Genomic DNA, 17747 nt, shown 5'->3' with positions numbered 1-17747 from the left:
CATATATCCATCTCTTATGGAATATATGCCTGTGTGTGTGTGGCTTTGGCTGTCTGGCCCATTGAGGTGTCCTTTGCATTCCCTTTTTATGCAATCAGTGATGGTTTCCCAGGATAGTCACCTGCAACTTTAACAATTGCTGTCACATTCTTGTAATCTGATTCTGTTGGGTACATATTAAGAGAAACATTTGCACCTTCATAGCTCAGGATTAGAGTGTTAAAAGTACTTGAAATATTTTTCAAAATATAAGAGAAAAATGAAAACAACATAGTATAATCAAAATATTCAAAGAAAATAAAGTGAGAGCATCAAATCAAAATTGCTCAAAAGGATTAAAATGATATAAAAATGTTCTTAAAAATACTTTCTGTCTTATCCCCTTTTTTTTTTAAATAGCATACCAAATATATTAGCATCTTTTACATTTTTCAAACAGTAGTGCAAACATTAATACAAATATCAATTTTGCCATAAATATAACATTTTGATTTGTTGAAGACATAATAAAAATGAAGCTAATGAAATGACTTTGTACATTCTGGCTGCATATTTCTTATATGAGCCTTATTTAAATCTCTGCTATAAATGAATTAATCAATATAATAACCAAGAATATAACATAACCGATGTTTGCACAATTCATTTCACCAAACCAATGTTTGGAGTGATAGAAGCTTGAGTTGCTTTCTCTGTAGAAGCAATTTCTACAGTTACTTGATCATACAGAGTTTGATGTAACTTATTTTTCCTAGTTGTAAATGAATAATATTCAATGTGCTTTTTCTACAATCTTATTAGTGCCAAAATTTTTCTTATTTTCAATACATACTCCAAAAAGGAGAAACTTAGTGTATACTTTGCCCTTGCTCCATGTATGTGTGTAATAACCTATTCCATCTAGGAGGTTCAAAAACTGCGCGTCCACAGAGATTGTCCAACCTAGGCTTTACTTTCATGTACCAGAACGTCTTCCAGTACCTGAAGTGGAAGTTAATATACCCCGAATCCAGCGGCCATCTGAATTCTGGGACTGGTGTTAGAGAGCAAGAAAGAGTTTCCATTAAGATGGGGTTTCAGGAGTAGTGATCAACAATGATGTTATCATTTAACTACAGCAATGGCAGTTGGCACATAATGTCTACATAGATTTTGTCAGGAATATAACCTACACATGGATGTAGATGATCAATTTTCAATAACCTTGGTTCCTAATTAAAATTTTCTAAAGTGCATTTTGCCTGATATCTCATCCCTTTTTTAAGAGTGACATCAGGACCATCTGTGCATTGAACATTCCTGTTCAACATCTCTTGCATTGAACATAATTTTTGTAGTCAGGGTTGCTAGGTTTGTGTTATGAATGAAAAATTTCTATCTCCTGTCCTTTGGAGATTCATACCAATGTCTATACCCTTGTTGATAGATCAATTTTTTACAATACAAGTTTTACAATGCATACAAAATAAATTTCCTTTTGACATATATAACGGATATCCGAAATGAAAGATATACATTAGTGTTTGAACAATTATAGCTGTTTCGATTTTGATCCCATGATAAAGTCTTTGGAGTGTGGGATCCCTCTGACGTCATAAATATATGAGTGGGGTTTAGTCCATACAAGTTGACATGCTTGATATTGGTTTAGTTATAAAAGACCAATGGATGTCAGCATGACAATTGTCCTTCAGTAGAATAGTAAATGTCATTAAAAGTAGTGTAATGTCAGTGTTTGGTTTTTATAGTCACCAATAATGGTTTCTTGCCGCTTGCTTGTTATGCAATCAGCTGGCATCGTAGATGGTACTCGTCTGCTTCTCTTCCTGGTCCCGTGCCTCATGGCATGATGTGCTTGGTGGGTGACCAGGTGTTTTCATTCTCTGTAAACATACAAACAAAACCTCGACCCAAAATTATCATTCTGTTGGGTTCCTGACAGTCTTAATCTGGCAATATTCAGCCCAATCCATGTACAACATACAATGTAACATTTATCATTACATGAGAATTGTGATTTAATAATATTAGCTTATATTCCTTCTGGGGTGTAGGAGAGATAGATGGTTAGTAATACCATTTCCACCCCGTTTTTCTTTTTAAAAGCTTTAATGCTTTTCCAATAACATCTTGAATAAGATTGATTCTATTCTAATGAAGACCTAATTTGTTCTTACAAATTTAAAATGAACCCTATAAGATAAATATTATACATACATTTTGGATGATAGCAACAATTTGTTACAATTGGACAGTATTCACTGTACTGTTTCAATATTTCAATAGTATGATTTTCATTTGATCAAATTTGGGTAACATGGAACAATTCCACTAAAATAATTGCAGGTTACATATTGTACAAATACTTCAAAGGGTAAGTTTTCAGGTACATGATGAACTTAGATCTTACAACAAATACCCATATACTGGCATAATAGAATGCTAGTGAGTAACAATGATATTTTTCTCTAGGTATTGTCTTTCATAGAAGTACATTTGTGTGGATATTGCATTAGACCTGCCTATAGGGCAGTGATGGTTTTTCCAGCTCATTGGCTGCTTTTCCTGTTGTCTGGCATCGGTGCCATGTTGTGGATGGTGCCATGCACATCTGCATTGACTTTCTGGGCAGACTGTCTTTCAGCTGGATCATTTCAGTTTTCTTCCATGGACTTCTGGTATCTGAGAAAATAAACAGAAGATCTCGACCCCAAAAGAAAGCCTTATTGGGTCTTGTTAAATTAGAAAGTGGCTGAAAATATCTCCTTGTGTTTGGAGTTTGGGACTTATCAATTCCTTTGAGCCCTTTTGAAATTGCTTGCATTTAGGCCATGGATTATCCCATTCAGCCCATGAATTGCTGTTACAAGCACTGTTACTCCACAATTGTTTTGGAATAGTTAGATGTGCCCAATTATTTAAAAGATCTGTAAAAACTTTGCATACTTTATCATTTTGAGTTTAATCCTATACGTCAGGAGAGTGATTATCTCCCATCACATGTTAGCTTTTAAATTTTTATACCACAGGGGCATGTAGTAATGCCTCCCTTAGTCCACAATGTTTAGTTCGGACACCTGTCTGAAGTGCATGAGTGACATGATAACATTCACAGGATTTTGCACTGGTAGCTAATTTCACTTGTGTGCATAAAATATTGAGGAATACTGGACTTGGCACTCTGATGTGTCAGAGAGTGCAAGTGATCTGTGTCTGCTCAAAAGCAGTGTCCTCAAGGCCATTTGCCTTTGTTAATGATTTCACCTTGGCTTTGCAATAAGGTCTACATAGATGTCTAATATTCACGTTTTGAACCAATACTCATAAAAGCATTATACCATAAATCACATTTGATTTTACCAGCTTGTGCTGTGATCTTAAGCAGTAGCCTATCTGCATGTAGCTTTTGCTTTTGTATAAACTTATACTGTGCATTTAACAATCTGCTGTACCCTAAATAGATGCAGTAAGTGTAAGCATAGCAATTGCTGTGATGTTTTTATTTTTAAACTGTCAAATTTAAATTCATGACTGAAAGGATTTTGATAATATGAATGGAATTATCAATTTTACCTATGAGTTTTATAAAATTCTGTTGCCAAAATGGACCACCTAGTGCAAGTAACATTTGAGCTTGTACACTAGTAATTGGTTTTATACTGCAATAATGATTAGGATTGATATTTGCAATTTGAATGAGTGGTAGTGTTGCCCATTCTAAACCACACATAGGTCACTGTTACTGGTTAATCAAATTAATTAATAGCCTTAATAATTTGTTACTGATTAACAATTTGAATCCTATCAGCACTGTTTTTACTTTGATGCCTTGCAATGCTGAGAATGTGTCTCATATTTAGAATTGATGCTATATTATTTTGATATTGAGTAATTTTAATTAATTTGCTTTTTGGATAAAGTAGCAGTAATGTGCTTTACATACAATTTTTTAACTTTATACAGGTTTTTAAATAATGGCTGCTAATTTTTATCCTTGTTGACCTTATGTCCTGTTTAAAATTTTATGATTCCTACATCTTAAAATTTGAATATATTGGAAATTTTTCTAAAGTGTATGCCAATTGATGCTAGTCAATTAAAATTTGCACTGATTATTAATTTTGCTTTTGATAATATTCAATACTTGCCATAAAAACTTGTAACCTGAGGTGTAGATGCATTGCCTTCTATATGGCAGGATCAATTTATGAAACTGCTGAATTAAGTTTCCTTCCCAGATCCAAATAATTTTGGTAGTGAGTCACATGGTTGCAAGAGTCCATGAGGATTTACCTCTGAAAACCTTGATAAATTTGTGTTTATACCTTGGTTTTTGGCCTACAGTTATACAACAATTCTTTTTAAAATATTATTACAGATAAAATATCTCCTGTAGCATATGACAAGTCTTTCTCTGACTTTTTAACTTTAAAACTTTGCCTTATAAGAAATACAATTGGACCTTCTTATGTAATTTTGCTATGTCCAATCCAAATTAAGACAATTTAATTTTTAAATTTTGCTTCATAATAATACCATCTTTTAGCAAAGATCTGCATAACAGGTTTATACCTTTACATTTAAATAATATTCTTCCTGTATTCTCTGGTGCTGCTTCAAAAGGCCTGTTCCTTTTAGAAATGCTAAACTGGTGGAGAGGTTTGCTGATAAGAAAGTCTTTTTGCTTGTTTTGTCCTCATGAGAGCAAAATGTCTGTTTGCTTCCTAGTTAGGGCAAACACGTGCTCTGCTTTTTTTTTTTTTTTACTGGTCTTCCTTTAGGTGCTTAAGGAATAGTTTTCATGCTTTGATATGATCTTATGGTCCTTATGGGAGGGATCGTCTCCTCACAGCACTTTAACCTTACGCTAGTAGCCCAAAGTGATGAAAAGTTTGCTCTAAGTTTAAGCTTTGCTCATTAAGCTTTCACCATTCACCTGTGCCGGGTAACTTCTGGTAGATGAGTGTTATGGCACAGAGTTATGATGTTTGGCTTTTTTCTTGCCTCACTTTTGCAATAAGCAATGTTTAAGTCAAGAAATGTCTTGCCATGAACTTATATTTAATTGATAAGAATGGTTTGGTTCTAGGACTTGTCTGTTTTAGTCTTATCTAGCCCCGTATGCTTTAGCTGGAAGCTTAATACTCTGCTTTGAATTTCTATAGGAGTCAGGATTTCAATGGCCAGAGGCTGAATTAAACTTCCGTTTGTACTATTGGAATCATTTCTAAGTTTTGTAGAAGAAACATTTCTACCTGCATATTTCTGTAAATATTAAATGATCATAATACTACATTAAGCATGGGTGGAGGCAGAGGTTGACAAAGAATATTTCTGTCTGTTTCTGCAGCAACAGACAGGGGAGAGATAGCAAGGATAGATAAGTCAGTTAAAGGAAGTGATTTAAGTGTATTGTTAGTATCTTTAGTGAAAGGAAGGGCAAAAGATTGAAAGAGAAGTCAATCCTCCTTGTTTAATGTAGCACTTTAATCAGAATCCATGCGCTCTTAGCAGCAGGTAATATTTTTCTTAATTTCCAATCATGTGGTGTAAAATTTGTTGCTAAAGAGTTTTGATCAGCTCTGTAACGCTGCGAGCTTCCCATATTTTTGCATGCTATGGCACAATCTAGAAATCCTGCTTCTCCTTTGCAGGGGGCTATCTGTAGCCTCCTTATTGCCGGTTTGGCTTGCAGAGTTCTGCGGGGGAGGGGGCGGGCTGCACAAGACAAGAAGCCTTAAAGGATGAATGTGGCTGAAGAAGACTGAAAGCTTCCGAGGAAGAGACTTCCTCTTGCATTTGGAAAGATCCTTCTACCTTATGATCGGGATGCTGAAATGGCTTTGCGTTTAACGCCCTTTGCCTAATTTCCCACATTTTAAAAGGTAGAGGAGGGAGCAGTGAGCCAAACGCATTGAACGTCATGGCTTCTGCGCTTTTTAGAATGGAATCCTCCATAGTGAAAAGATTAGGAGAAAGTGTTAGACTTGCCAATGGCGCTCTCTCGGCCATCTGCCCTAAGAGATAGGTTTGAGCAGAGGCTTTTTCCTCCACAGATGGAGGGACCTTCCTCATTTTGAGAATTAGGGTTAGACTGAGGCTTGGCTTTCCAGCACCTGTGATGCCTAAAATCTGCACAGGTTGTGCCATCAAGGCCATCCTTGTAGTTTCCCAAGTATTCCAACTGACTTGTGATATTTTGTCTTTCTTTCTGATACTGCCTCATTTTTTCTTTTACCAATCAGATCTCATAGCTGCACTTTGGGAACTCCCCTTGCTGGGAATTCAGGCTTTGCATCAGTGCCTATTTAAGCAATGCTTCAGAGATCTCAATACCTTTCTGTTCAGTCAGAGACATTAACCGTCTAAGGTGACTAGTATATGATGAGGCTTATGGACCCGTGATTCTAGATAATTTCTTAAAATAAGAAATTGAAATAAAAGACGTTTCTTACCGTCAGAGGCCACCTGCAAGGTCACGCCTTTGTGATTCCGTACCTCAGTGATCGCTCCTCAAGTTGCACGTGCTTGAATGCCTGTGACAAAGGAATTTCGCTCCCAAATCCGGGGTGCCAAGTGTGGGGTTTTCCTTAATGGACTTCCCTGACCAGCAGGGTCCCACAAGGGAAGGGGCTCACCTTTGTGATGGGACCCGAGGAGAGGTAGGAACCGAGAACCAGGGTGGAAATGAAAGACACGGACAAATCAGTGATTGGATAGGGCAGGCAATCCCTATGATTTTCCTTAAGGCGGAAAATGAGGATAATGGAATACAAGGTGGTTGAGGAGATTAAGATAGAGAATGCAGGCCGAGATGGTTACAGCCTCGGGGAAGGAGAAGGTCAAGAAGAGAGAGACATAGTCATTGAGGAGCCCAGTGGAGCTCCATGGAAGGGAGAAAGGCCAAGAGGAAGTTCATGGGATTGCCTCTGAATTTATTCATGTCCTGCTTGGGCGGTACTCCCAAGGACGTAGTAACCACATCACAAAGTATAGACAATTAAGATTGGGTGGCAAGGTAGAGGGAACACCTTTGGGCGTGTACATTGCAAACCGCACTTTCCTGGGGAATTGACTCCGAGCATGCTAATGAGTTTGTCTTAGCCAAGGGCCACATGGCCAGTTCAAGGTTACATTCACAAGCCTCATTGGTATAACCTTATGCTTGGAGACACAGTAGTAATACAGTCATCTATATTTCATAGATGTGAATATGCTTGGGATGCTACATCCTTCTACACCAATGTTTGTTTTTAATCAGTCCACCTAGTACCCACCCTTATTTTACTTCCCTTTCTACCCCCCCTTCTTATTTACCCCCTTATTTTCCCCTGTAGTCTTTTTAAAATTGCCCCCCTCTCACCTTCTCCCTCCCTTGTATTGCTTCCCTCTCCAGCAGTCCATTTGTTACCCTTCTATTCCCCTATATGGAGCAAATCTATTCTCTGCCCCAATGGATTGGATTGTTCTTCCCTCTTTGGGTCAGTTTCAAAGCACATAAGAGTTGAGTATTTCCTATCTCCAACCTCTTTACCCTTCCAGTGTATCGATGTTCTCCCCCCTCCCGCCATGAGCTTCTTTGTGACATGTAAATTTACCCCCATTTGTTTCTTTTCCCATTTCTTTTAGTATTAACCTCTTTTTTTTTAGCTCTGGTTGTGTGTGTGTGTATATATATATATATACACACACGTGCATATATATATATATATATATATATATATTTATGTATGCATATATCTATATACCTATTGATGTCTTGTCCTTTCATCCTATATGGTTTGTCACTGTTCCCTCTAAGTGTAATTCTTCTAGCTGCCCAGGTGATAGCAACAGTTTTTAAGAGTTACCAATGACCTCTTTTCTTATAGGGATACATATCATTTTAACTTATTGAGTCTCTTAAAATTTTTTTTGTTGTTGTTTTCTTTTGCTTTTCTTTTCCCCCTCCTTTTAAATTACCTTTTGATGATTCTCTTGAGTTCTGTCCTTGTACATCAAATTTTTTGTTCAGGTCTGGTCTTTTTTTTTTACGAATGCTTGGAATTCTTCTATTGTGTTGAATGACCATACTTTCTCCTGTAAAAATATAGTTAGTTTTGATGGGTATTTGATTCTTGGTTGTAGACCTAGTTCCCTTGCTTTCCAGAATATCGTATTCCATGCCTTTTGGTCCTTTAGTGTGAATGCAGCCAGATCCTGTGTTATTCTCACTGTGGTTTCATGGTATCTGAATGACTTTTTCTTGGCAGATTGTAATATTTTTTCTTTGGTCTGACAGTCCTTGAGTTTGGCTATAACATTTCTGGGTGTTGTCAGTTGGGGATTAAGAACAGGAGGTGATCTGTGGATTCTTTCAATCTCCACTTTCCCCTCTTGTTCTAGGATATTCGGACAGTTTTCCTGAATAATTTCCTGTAGTATTATGTCCAGGCTTTTTCTTTTATCATGGTCTTCTGGTAGACCAATGATTCTTAAATTGTCTCTTCTCGAACGATTTTCCTAATCTTCTGTTTTGTGAATGAGATGCTTCATATTTTCCTCAATTTTTTCATTCTTTTTGTTTTGTTTTATAGTGTCCTGCTGCCTTGTGAGGTCACTTAATTCCAGTTTTTGTAGTCTGGTTTGTAAAGACTGGATTTCATCTTTGGCTTTTTGGTCATCCTTTTCCTTCTGGTCTGATTTTCTTTGAAGGTTATCTTTCATCCTCTTTACCTCAATTTTCATGTCCTTTGCCTCATCTTTCATCTCCTTTGCCTCATTTTCAAGCTGGTTGATTTTGGCTTTCAAGACACTATTTTCTCATTTTGGTTCAAGTGCCTCTGTTTCCAGATGACTTACCTTAATTTTTAAGTTCTTCTCCCAATTGTCTTTAGCCTCTCTTAATTGTGTTTTGAGTTCTTCCACAGCCTGTATCCAGTTCACTGGTATTTCTGATTTATTGTTTGCTGATCTCTCCCCCTCTGTTCCATTTGCTGAGTAGAAGCTGTCTATTGAAGTTTCTTTCTTCTTTTTCTGTTGTTTGCTCAAATTCACCCCTTCTTTACTCCCTGTATTTGTCTGTGCTCTTGATCCTCTCATTTTTTTTTGGTTTTGGGGGCTTCTGTCAGTCTCCCCTCTTTGAGCTTTAACAGGAGATCTCTTGGTGTAGTTTCTGGTGGCGGTTTGTTGGGGTTTGAGTTTCCCTGTCCTCAGGAGGCTTTTGATTGGATTAAAGTCCAGCTGTCAATGAGGATGGGTGTGGAGCCTGGGCTTCCTTGAGTTCTGGAGACTTTTGTTGGGATTAAGTTCAGTTTAGTTGGGCTGGGTATGTTCTGAGTCCAAAACTTCCTGGAAGGCTGGAGCAAATATGGAAGGTCTCCACAGCTCTGGCCATGCTGCCAGGTCTATTCTCCCTCTCTAGCTCTTTCTCCACTGTCTGTGTTGGACGCTCTGAACTTTGCCACCCTTGCTCGCAAAGTATGCCCTTCAGACCAGCACCTTTGCCCGCCCAGAAGTTCCTGCTGCTGCTGGAATCTCAGGGCTCTGGATGGGAGTGGGGATGGGTCCTGGGACCTTCCTTCTGTCTTTCCCTTAAACCCGAGTGTTCTCAGATTCTGGCTTTTTGGGGGGCGTACCCTTTGAATTAAGTCCAGCAGGAGGGTTCCTTGGCTCTGTCTTATTGTTAAGTTTGAATTTCAGTCCCCTGGGAGCATTCAGTTTGTGATTGGTTAGGAAGGGTATTCAGAGGTCTGAACTTCTGCTCCTTCTAGGCCGCCATCTTGACTCTGGCTCTCCAGACAAAGACTTTATATTGAGCAATAATAAATAAATTAGAATTTGAAATTGATCTTAGAATTGTGTGATTCTTAGCACCCCCTGTTTTTCTTTTTTCCATTAAAATTGAAGGAGACAGTATGGGTTATTTTGTGTATTTGTCTTATTTCCTACTTTATAGTGCTCTTCTCCAAGCCCCCTTCCCACCCCCTGCCATTGTCACTTGGCTAAGGTTTTAGTGATGAGCTTCTCTCACTTATACTTTAAACTTGAGGAAAGAAAGCTTGGATTTCATAGGCTCTGGCCTCAATAACCCACAGTCACCTCCATGTAGAGGATGATTTCTCTGGAAGTTCAATACTATGGCCAAGCTTAAAGCCAGGATTGCTGCCTAAACTAGAGAATAGATTGCCCAGATTCCACATAGCTGCTTCAGCAACACTAAGAAATTCCTACCAAACCAAATACATATATACATGTATATATATATGTAGATATGACTTCTCTCTCTGTCTCTCTCTTTTGACCTTTCTCTCCCTGTCCCTGTCTCTGTCTCTTTCCATATATTTCCACATATATTTGCCATCTATATATAAACATATAGATATTTATTTCTGCACATAGCCATTGCATAGATTTGTTCTGCTTAACTATGCATATTTGGTTAAAAAGGGGTTTTCCCCTATTATTTCTCTCAGAAACATGGGGAGTAATAGTGATGCAAAAAGAGAGACAGCCATTGTAACATTTTTAAAATGCACAGAATAAAATAGAAGAAAGCACAGATAGGATGGACAGTTTTGAAAGTAATATAGAAATTATTATACTCAAAAAACAAGTGGAGTAACAGATTCACAGTTTTGTGTAAAATCTTTTGTTATGCTGTGTATGAAAGTGCTTTTTTAATGTTAAAGATAAATTTTTAAAAAATGATATTGCCAATCAAAATGGCATCATGGTCTTCCAGTATTGATTATGGAACCATTCCAAAGTCAAAAACTCTTGGGACTTGGGCTCTTGGAGGTAAAGAAATCAATTCAGTTCTTCTCCATCATCTATACTTAGTTACTTGCATTTAACTAAATTTTGGAATGCTTTACAGGAATTCTGTCAGTCGACTCCAATTTTGGAACATTTAGATACTTCTTTCTGCGTCAAGCTTTCTGGAGACATTTTGAAAATTGGCGCCAGTAGGTGCCCTAGACTTACATCACTCAGCATTGCTGCCTGTCCAAAGGTATGTGTAAAAGTCAAGGCTGACAAAAACTGAGAGAGAATCCAGAGTTCTGTGTTCAGACATGATTCATTCTTGACCTATTCTCTTTGCAATGTATGTCTGCCAGCATAATCATACTGTATCATAGTAGTAAGAAGAATAATGCTCTGGCTTTCAATTGTGCTTTTCCTCACAAAGGAAATAACTCCCCCCAACCTCCATTATCTTATTTATGTTCCCAATGTCTCTACAGTGTAAGATATGGATTAGGTACAAATATTCCCATTTTTTAAGAGACAGAGGAACAGAATTTCAGAGAAATTATCATTTGCCCCAATGAGTAATATTAATAATAGCCTATACATACATGATGTTTCACATTTATAAAATGCTGTAATTACATTTTGTCATTTGACCCTTACATTAATCACCTTATGAAGTTGATTATTCAGGTATTCCCATGCTACCGATAAAGAAATTGAACTCAGAACGTATGGTGGCCTCTGAAAAGTTGCGAGGCAAGGCAGTAAGTAGTGTTTACCGAAATAAAATGTTCATGAAACAGTCCTTGACCTCAAGGGGCTTACATTCCATTGATGGAAAATCATGTGCCAATCTAAAATACATACAAGGTAATGGGGGGGAGGGTAGGTGAAAGATACAGGTCTAAAACGAAATATAATTTTTCAACAATAAAAAGGAGGCTCTGGAGGGGAACAGTGAAAAGTGCTGAGTCTAATCAGGATTTCAGGGAGTGGGCAGTGTTCTGCCTACAACTCAGGGATTCTGTCTAGATCCAAAGTAGTTTACTGTCACTTTTCCCCAGAACATTGGTAATGTTTTGATAATTAGTTTTGAAGCAGAAAGTGGGAAATGCGATGGGGAGCCCATTCAAGGGTAGGGGACACTCCAGGGACAGGACAAGTCATGAGTCTTGGCCTTCCTTGCCTACCGGTCATTCTCATTGTTCACTTGTTTCAGTTGCGTCCCACTCTTTATAATCTTACTTAGGGTTTTCTTGGCAGAGATTTTGGAGAGGTTTTGCCATTTCCTTCTCCTGCTCATTTTTCAGAGGAGGGACTGAGACCAACAGGATTAAGAGATTTGACCAGGGTCACCCAGCTAAGAAGTGTTTGAGGCCAGAGTGGAATTCAGGAAAAGGAGCTTTCCTGTCTCTAGGCCCTGTTCTATCCACTGGGCCACCCAGCTGCCCTACCTAATGGCCTACCCCTCCCTAGATATCACCTACGCAGCAAGCCCCCTTTGCTTCCAGGCTGTTGTGAATGATAGCTCAAGAATCCTTGCTCCTCACCAGTCCAGTCTTCACAAGGGTCACCATAGAGATGGTCTCTCCCTGGTGTCCATGCAGCTGCTCATCCTGCCAACGGAAGTAAGGGAAGGACCTTTAAAGGAAAAGAAGTGAGAGATCATATTTCACCCCAAGGGTGGTGTCTGGCTTGTGCAAGTGAGCGCTGAACACTTGGAGTAAAACTTCCCCAGTGCCTCAGGGCAGTACGTGTTTAAAATGAGGTAAAACCAGATGTGTTCCAACTCTCTAGGCATGTCCTGGTTCCCAGAACACAAAGAAGGCATTGCCACCGCTCACTGTTTCTTCTCCGCCATAGCAGTTACAGAGCATGCTGGGAGAGAGGCTGGGCTGCAGTGGGCCATAGGACCAACCAGTGAAAAAGGGGGGAATGGGCAAAGTTAAAATTAGTGCATTCTGTTTATACACAGTGAAAAACTGACGCTGCTATTTCCTGCAGGTCACAAGATTCAGATGTTACACAGCCATTTGTAAAACACGTTGTGGTCTTCTCCACACAGATCACATTCTAACCTATATTTTATTGAATCATGTTCACATCGTATCTGTTTCTGCAAAGCAGCTCCTTGAAGACAGAAAACATGGTTCATGAATCCCTGCACACCGGGCTTAGCACAGGGAATAAAGAAGGGACTGATGAATACTCATTGAATAAGTGAACAAGCAAAAGATACCTGAAGCCCTTCTCTGAGTAATCAAGTCTGGGAGGATAGTTTATTTATTCACAGCTGTAATTGTGATGACACATTTATAGGCTTCTTTAAAGTTTTACAAGCTTCACAAAACTCTGACATAGTATAGTACAGCTCCATTGTTCCTGTTTTACAGATGACAAAACTCATGGAAGGAAGAAGGACTTACCTTTTTTAGCAGATGGCTCCTCTCACCCTCATTTTCTCATCTTTTTCAGTCTCTTCCTGCACATTGCCAACTCCTCTACAGCCACCAGCACAGCCATGTTTCCCCCACACTCAGAAACCCTCAGATGATCGATCTGTCTCTGCAAACTGTGGTCTTTCATTTCTTTTCTTTTGGGGACTGAGCTCCTAGAGAAGGCCCCTTACACGCAATGCCTCCACTTCTTTCTTCTTGCTTTCTTCCTAACTCTACAGCCTGGCTTTTGACCTCATCATTGAAATGTGTTTGCTCTCTCCAAAGGTGCCAGTGATAGCTTGATTGCCAGACCTAAGAACCTTTCCTCAATCTTCCTCCTCTTGACCTCTCTGCAGACTTTGACGTTATTGACCACCTTCTTCTCCTTGACATACTTTCTCCCCTCTGTTTTTATGCTGTTGCTCTCTTCTGCTTTTCCTTCTCCCTGGCTGATCGCTCCACCGCTCAGGCCCCCTAACCAAGCTCTGTGCTATGGCCCCTCTCTCCAAGTACTGTTTTACTTGGTAATATTCTTAGTTCCCATGGATTCAGTTAGCATATGTATGCCAATGATTCTCAGACCTATTTGTCCAGCTCTAACCCCTCTCCTACCTTCTAGGCTCATATAGCCTATATGCCTAGAGGACATCTTGAACCAAATATAGACATCATAAACATGTCCAAAACTGAATCCAAATGTTTGCTCTCCACCCTTGTACCTTCCCTATTTCCTAACTTCCCTGTTAACTTTTGGGCATACCACCATCTTCTCAATCCCCCAGGCTCGGAATAAGGCGACATAACCTATTATTCCCCCCTTCTTAGGGGTGAAGGAGAGTGATCCAGCCTAACCCTCCCCCTTCAGTGATTGCACAGCCACTTACCCCACCCCAGGGAAGCCACCTTCATTGACTGTTTTTATTATTACTCTCAAACTACAAAGATTAAAAGATAGGTTCTTTTCAGGAAAAGATTGGGATGCCAACCCATCCCAAGCTCAAATTATGCTTTAGAGTATAATAAGGATTTGTGGAAGTTGTGGGTAAGTGTAAAGATGACATGGTAGGATGTTTTTATGGTGTAAAAATGTTCAGTTTGACCTTTGAAATCCCTTGACTTTCTTCAAGGTAAACTTTAGTCTTGCCCACTGACTTGTTTGGAAATACCTTGAGTTCAGAATTTTAAAAATAGAAATTCATTAAGCACGCTATAGTCTCATACACTAAAAAGGATATTTTTAGTACTGGAAAAGATTCCTGGCATAGTGCTCTAGCTATATCACCAAATACAAAGAACAAAATCTGAATCTTGAGAATTTGAAAGCACAAAGCAACGTTGAAGACACTTCTTTTCACCCTCTGGCACATGTAAATTCATTAAAAACAGATTTTACTCATCTAAAATAGTCCTAAATTCAAAAGAATCCATGGCTGGAAATACCATTCTCTACTGGTGAATACATTATTGTTTGGGTGATTAAACCCTTTATCACTCAACTTGTAAAGAAACATAGTGCTTTACATATAAGAGGCATATAATTATTTTTGTTACCTTGAATTAGAAAGCAATTCTAAACTGAAAAAAATTCTTCGATCAAAAGCTTTATATGCTAAAACCAGAATTAAAATTCGTTTTACCTAGGCTCAGAATGATTTGAAGGAGTAGAGTGTTAGGAGGGTTCACTCAAGCAGCACTATGATGATAAAGATGCCAGGTATGGGGCTGAGCAAGGAGCACATAGGCTGGTAGATCAGGGAGAAAGCATGCCCCTATTCCCTCCATGTCAGCTCCCTGAATACAAAGCCCAAGTCTGTTCACCTACTTACTATTCTGCCATTTAGTATAGTAAAGAATCTTTTAAAATAGAGTAATAAAGAAAAAGGGAGTGTCTTTGGAACTAGTTCATTTGGGATGTCTAATACATAATTCAATAATAAAAATAATTAATATTCATATAATTGCTTAAGGTTTATTTAAAGAGATTTCCTTCCAACACCCTTGGTGAGGTGGGGAATGCCAGAATAATCATCCTCATTTTATAAGTAAGGAGACTGAGGATTGAGGAAGTTGAAGTCATTTGCCCAAGGTCAGACATTTGTGGATAAGGCAAGCTACAGTGCATAATATCATCCATATCCCCAATATTAAAAGAACAGCAGGACCCAGTTTTATAGATTACACAGGAATGATATAACCAACTTCAACCACTCTTTCTTTGTGGGGCTTTGGGGACATAGTGAGTACAAGGTTATGTGATGGGAGAGCAGAGGATGAAACTGCCTCCCTTTCTCTCAACACTCGTAAAAATTCACTTCATTTCCCTCCCTGCCATTGGCTTTTTCCATTTACTCATTATCCTTCCCCACCTTCCCAGTTAAAAGACCCCTGAAAAACAAGCCAGTTGTTGAGCATGTTTTGCAGTAATGTCAGGTCCCAGGGTGGAAAGTGGAGAAGGGAGCTCCAGCTGCTGCGGTGGTAGGGAAGTAACTGGTGTGAGGGCTGTATCCCTGTCCTGGAGCATGTTCTGGAACCAAGACATGCTTAGACAATTAGGACATCTGTTTTTCCTAATCCTAAATATGCACAATCCTGAAAAAGAGGGGGCTGGGTTTGGGTTGGTTTTTAGAACTAGCTTGACTTTATGTTAAAAATTACGTTCAAAGCAGTCTCTTTAGCTGAATGTTGTCACATGTATCTGTTAAGAGGTTCAGCCATTTCAAACAAAACATTATGCTCAGTTAAATTTTTAAGAATGTCCTCAGATCAGGCAGTTATTTACTTGGTCCTATAAAGCATCATTTATGCACAAAATTGTTCAGAAAATAGATCTGAGACAGCAAAAAGCCAGCTACTTGGCACCAAGAGTACGGTTGAAGTACCCCCGCCAAGAATGCTGGGAGCATTCTGATGGTGTCATGGCACTGAGCAGTTTCCAGGGGAAGAGCTACTTCTGTTTCCTTCAAAAGAGTAACAATGCAAGTCACGAGGCAAATGTTCAGATGCCCCTTAATATAGTCTGAGCCTGTTTGCAGGTGAAATTCAATGAACAGATATCCAATGGAAGGAGTCCGATAGAGGTTATTAAAACTAAGTCCCAACATCAAAAGTTCCTTTTGACTGTTTTTTTTCAGTTAAAAGCTCATTTATGAACTTTACAATGTTGATGGGATTTGGGGGCTCAAGAGCAGTTTTTAGGCACTCCAGAAATAATTGTTCTAAAGGCTGGTACAGGAAGATTGTGAAAAGCAAACTAGCAATGAAGTAGTACAGTGGATTGAGTGCTGATCTTAGAGTCTGGATGACCCTAGTTCAAATCATGCTACAAATGCTTACCAGCTGACAAGTCACTTTACTTCTTTCTAACTCATTTTTCTCTTCTGTAAAATGGACCTAATGATATCACTTACCTCTCAGGGTTATTATAATGGTCAAATGAGAGCATGTAAAGCATTTTATAAATCATAAAATGTCTTATGATTACGAGCTATTCTTAAAAGCTTCCTGGGGTAGAAAAGCAGAGATAAAAATTCAAAAGTAATGGGGGATCCTATTTTAGGTTTGCCTCAGAAAATTCATTTTTGTTTATGAATGCTCAACTGTTTGGAAATGGCAATATGGTTGAACATTTATAATATGGAGGAATGCACGATTAATTTCTGTGTTATAAGAGAACTATCAGGCCTTTATGTTCCACATTTGTGTCTGGGGAAATGAGATTTGACTGGCAATAGAAATGAAACTGTGCTGAGTATCCACAAAATCTTAATGCAGTTTTAATTCTCAGTAGTTTATACATTCCTATAATGAGCTCAGCTATAACTATATTTTGTTGCATTGTAGAGCCTTAGAATAATAGCTGCTAAGTTATTTTGGTTGTATATGCAGATAAATGACTTGGCCATAAAGATTTTGAGCAAAAAATGCCATTACCTTCATATCTTGGATATCTCCGGATGTATCTTCCTTACTGACAAAGTCATTGAATACCTTCTGGAAGGCTGCAAACAGCTTCGGGTCTTGAAGATGCGCTACTGCAAGCGGATTTCCAAGTAAGATATTAAAGTTTCTTGTGTTGCAACCTCAGCTGCCTAGAGAAGGACTGAATAGAGTCACACGCTATTGCTGTGCCTAGTGATGGCCAGGGCTGCTTTGGTGCAGAGGTTGAGCCTTGTTGGTTGATTTGAGACGAGATCTCTTCATCCTGCCCCGTGTGAGAGAGTCGTGGCTACTGCCAGGCCAAATTCCATTGCTGAGCACAATGAGGGCCTATTCGCCTCTCTGAGGAGCAGCCTGGTAGCCCTTTATTCCACTCCCAGAAGCTGACAAACCCAGCACACTACAGCTCAGAATGGCAGAGCCCAGGAAATCTGTGCTACTTAGTCTTCTCCCAGCCAAGACTATAAGCACACACTGTCACACCTAGTTTTTTTGTTTGTTTTTTTAACAAAAAGATTTACTTGTCTATATGGCGTAATGAGCGTTTTGTGTTGAGCCCCAAGAATGATCATGGAAATAGTATATACATTTCCCTGCATCTGATTTAGACATGGTTTTTGAGAGTTTAGCAGTATTTGT

General features: G+C 38.8%; 1 protein-coding gene across 3 annotated transcripts in view; it reads left to right on the top strand.

The window, feature by feature from the left end:
* FBXL13 (F-box and leucine rich repeat protein 13) overlaps positions 1-17747 on the top strand; it is a 333413-nt gene that overhangs the window by 296797 nt on the left and 18869 nt on the right. For all 3 annotated transcript variants that reach the window (XM_056799508.1, XM_056799506.1, XM_056799507.1), the window contains 2 exons: positions 10859-10993; positions 17058-17221. In XM_056799508.1, coding sequence (XP_056655486.1) covers positions 10859-10993; positions 17058-17221 — 299 coding nt within the window. The remainder of the gene's footprint in view (positions 1-10858; positions 10994-17057; positions 17222-17747) is intronic.

The sequence above is a fragment of the Monodelphis domestica genome, chromosome 5, assembly GCF_027887165.1.
Source record: "Monodelphis domestica isolate mMonDom1 chromosome 5, mMonDom1.pri, whole genome shotgun sequence".
Classification (NCBI taxonomy): Eukaryota; Metazoa; Chordata; class Mammalia; order Didelphimorphia; family Didelphidae; genus Monodelphis; species Monodelphis domestica.
Note: the sequence above shows the minus strand (reverse complement) of the source record. Positions and strands in the feature narration are given on the sequence as shown.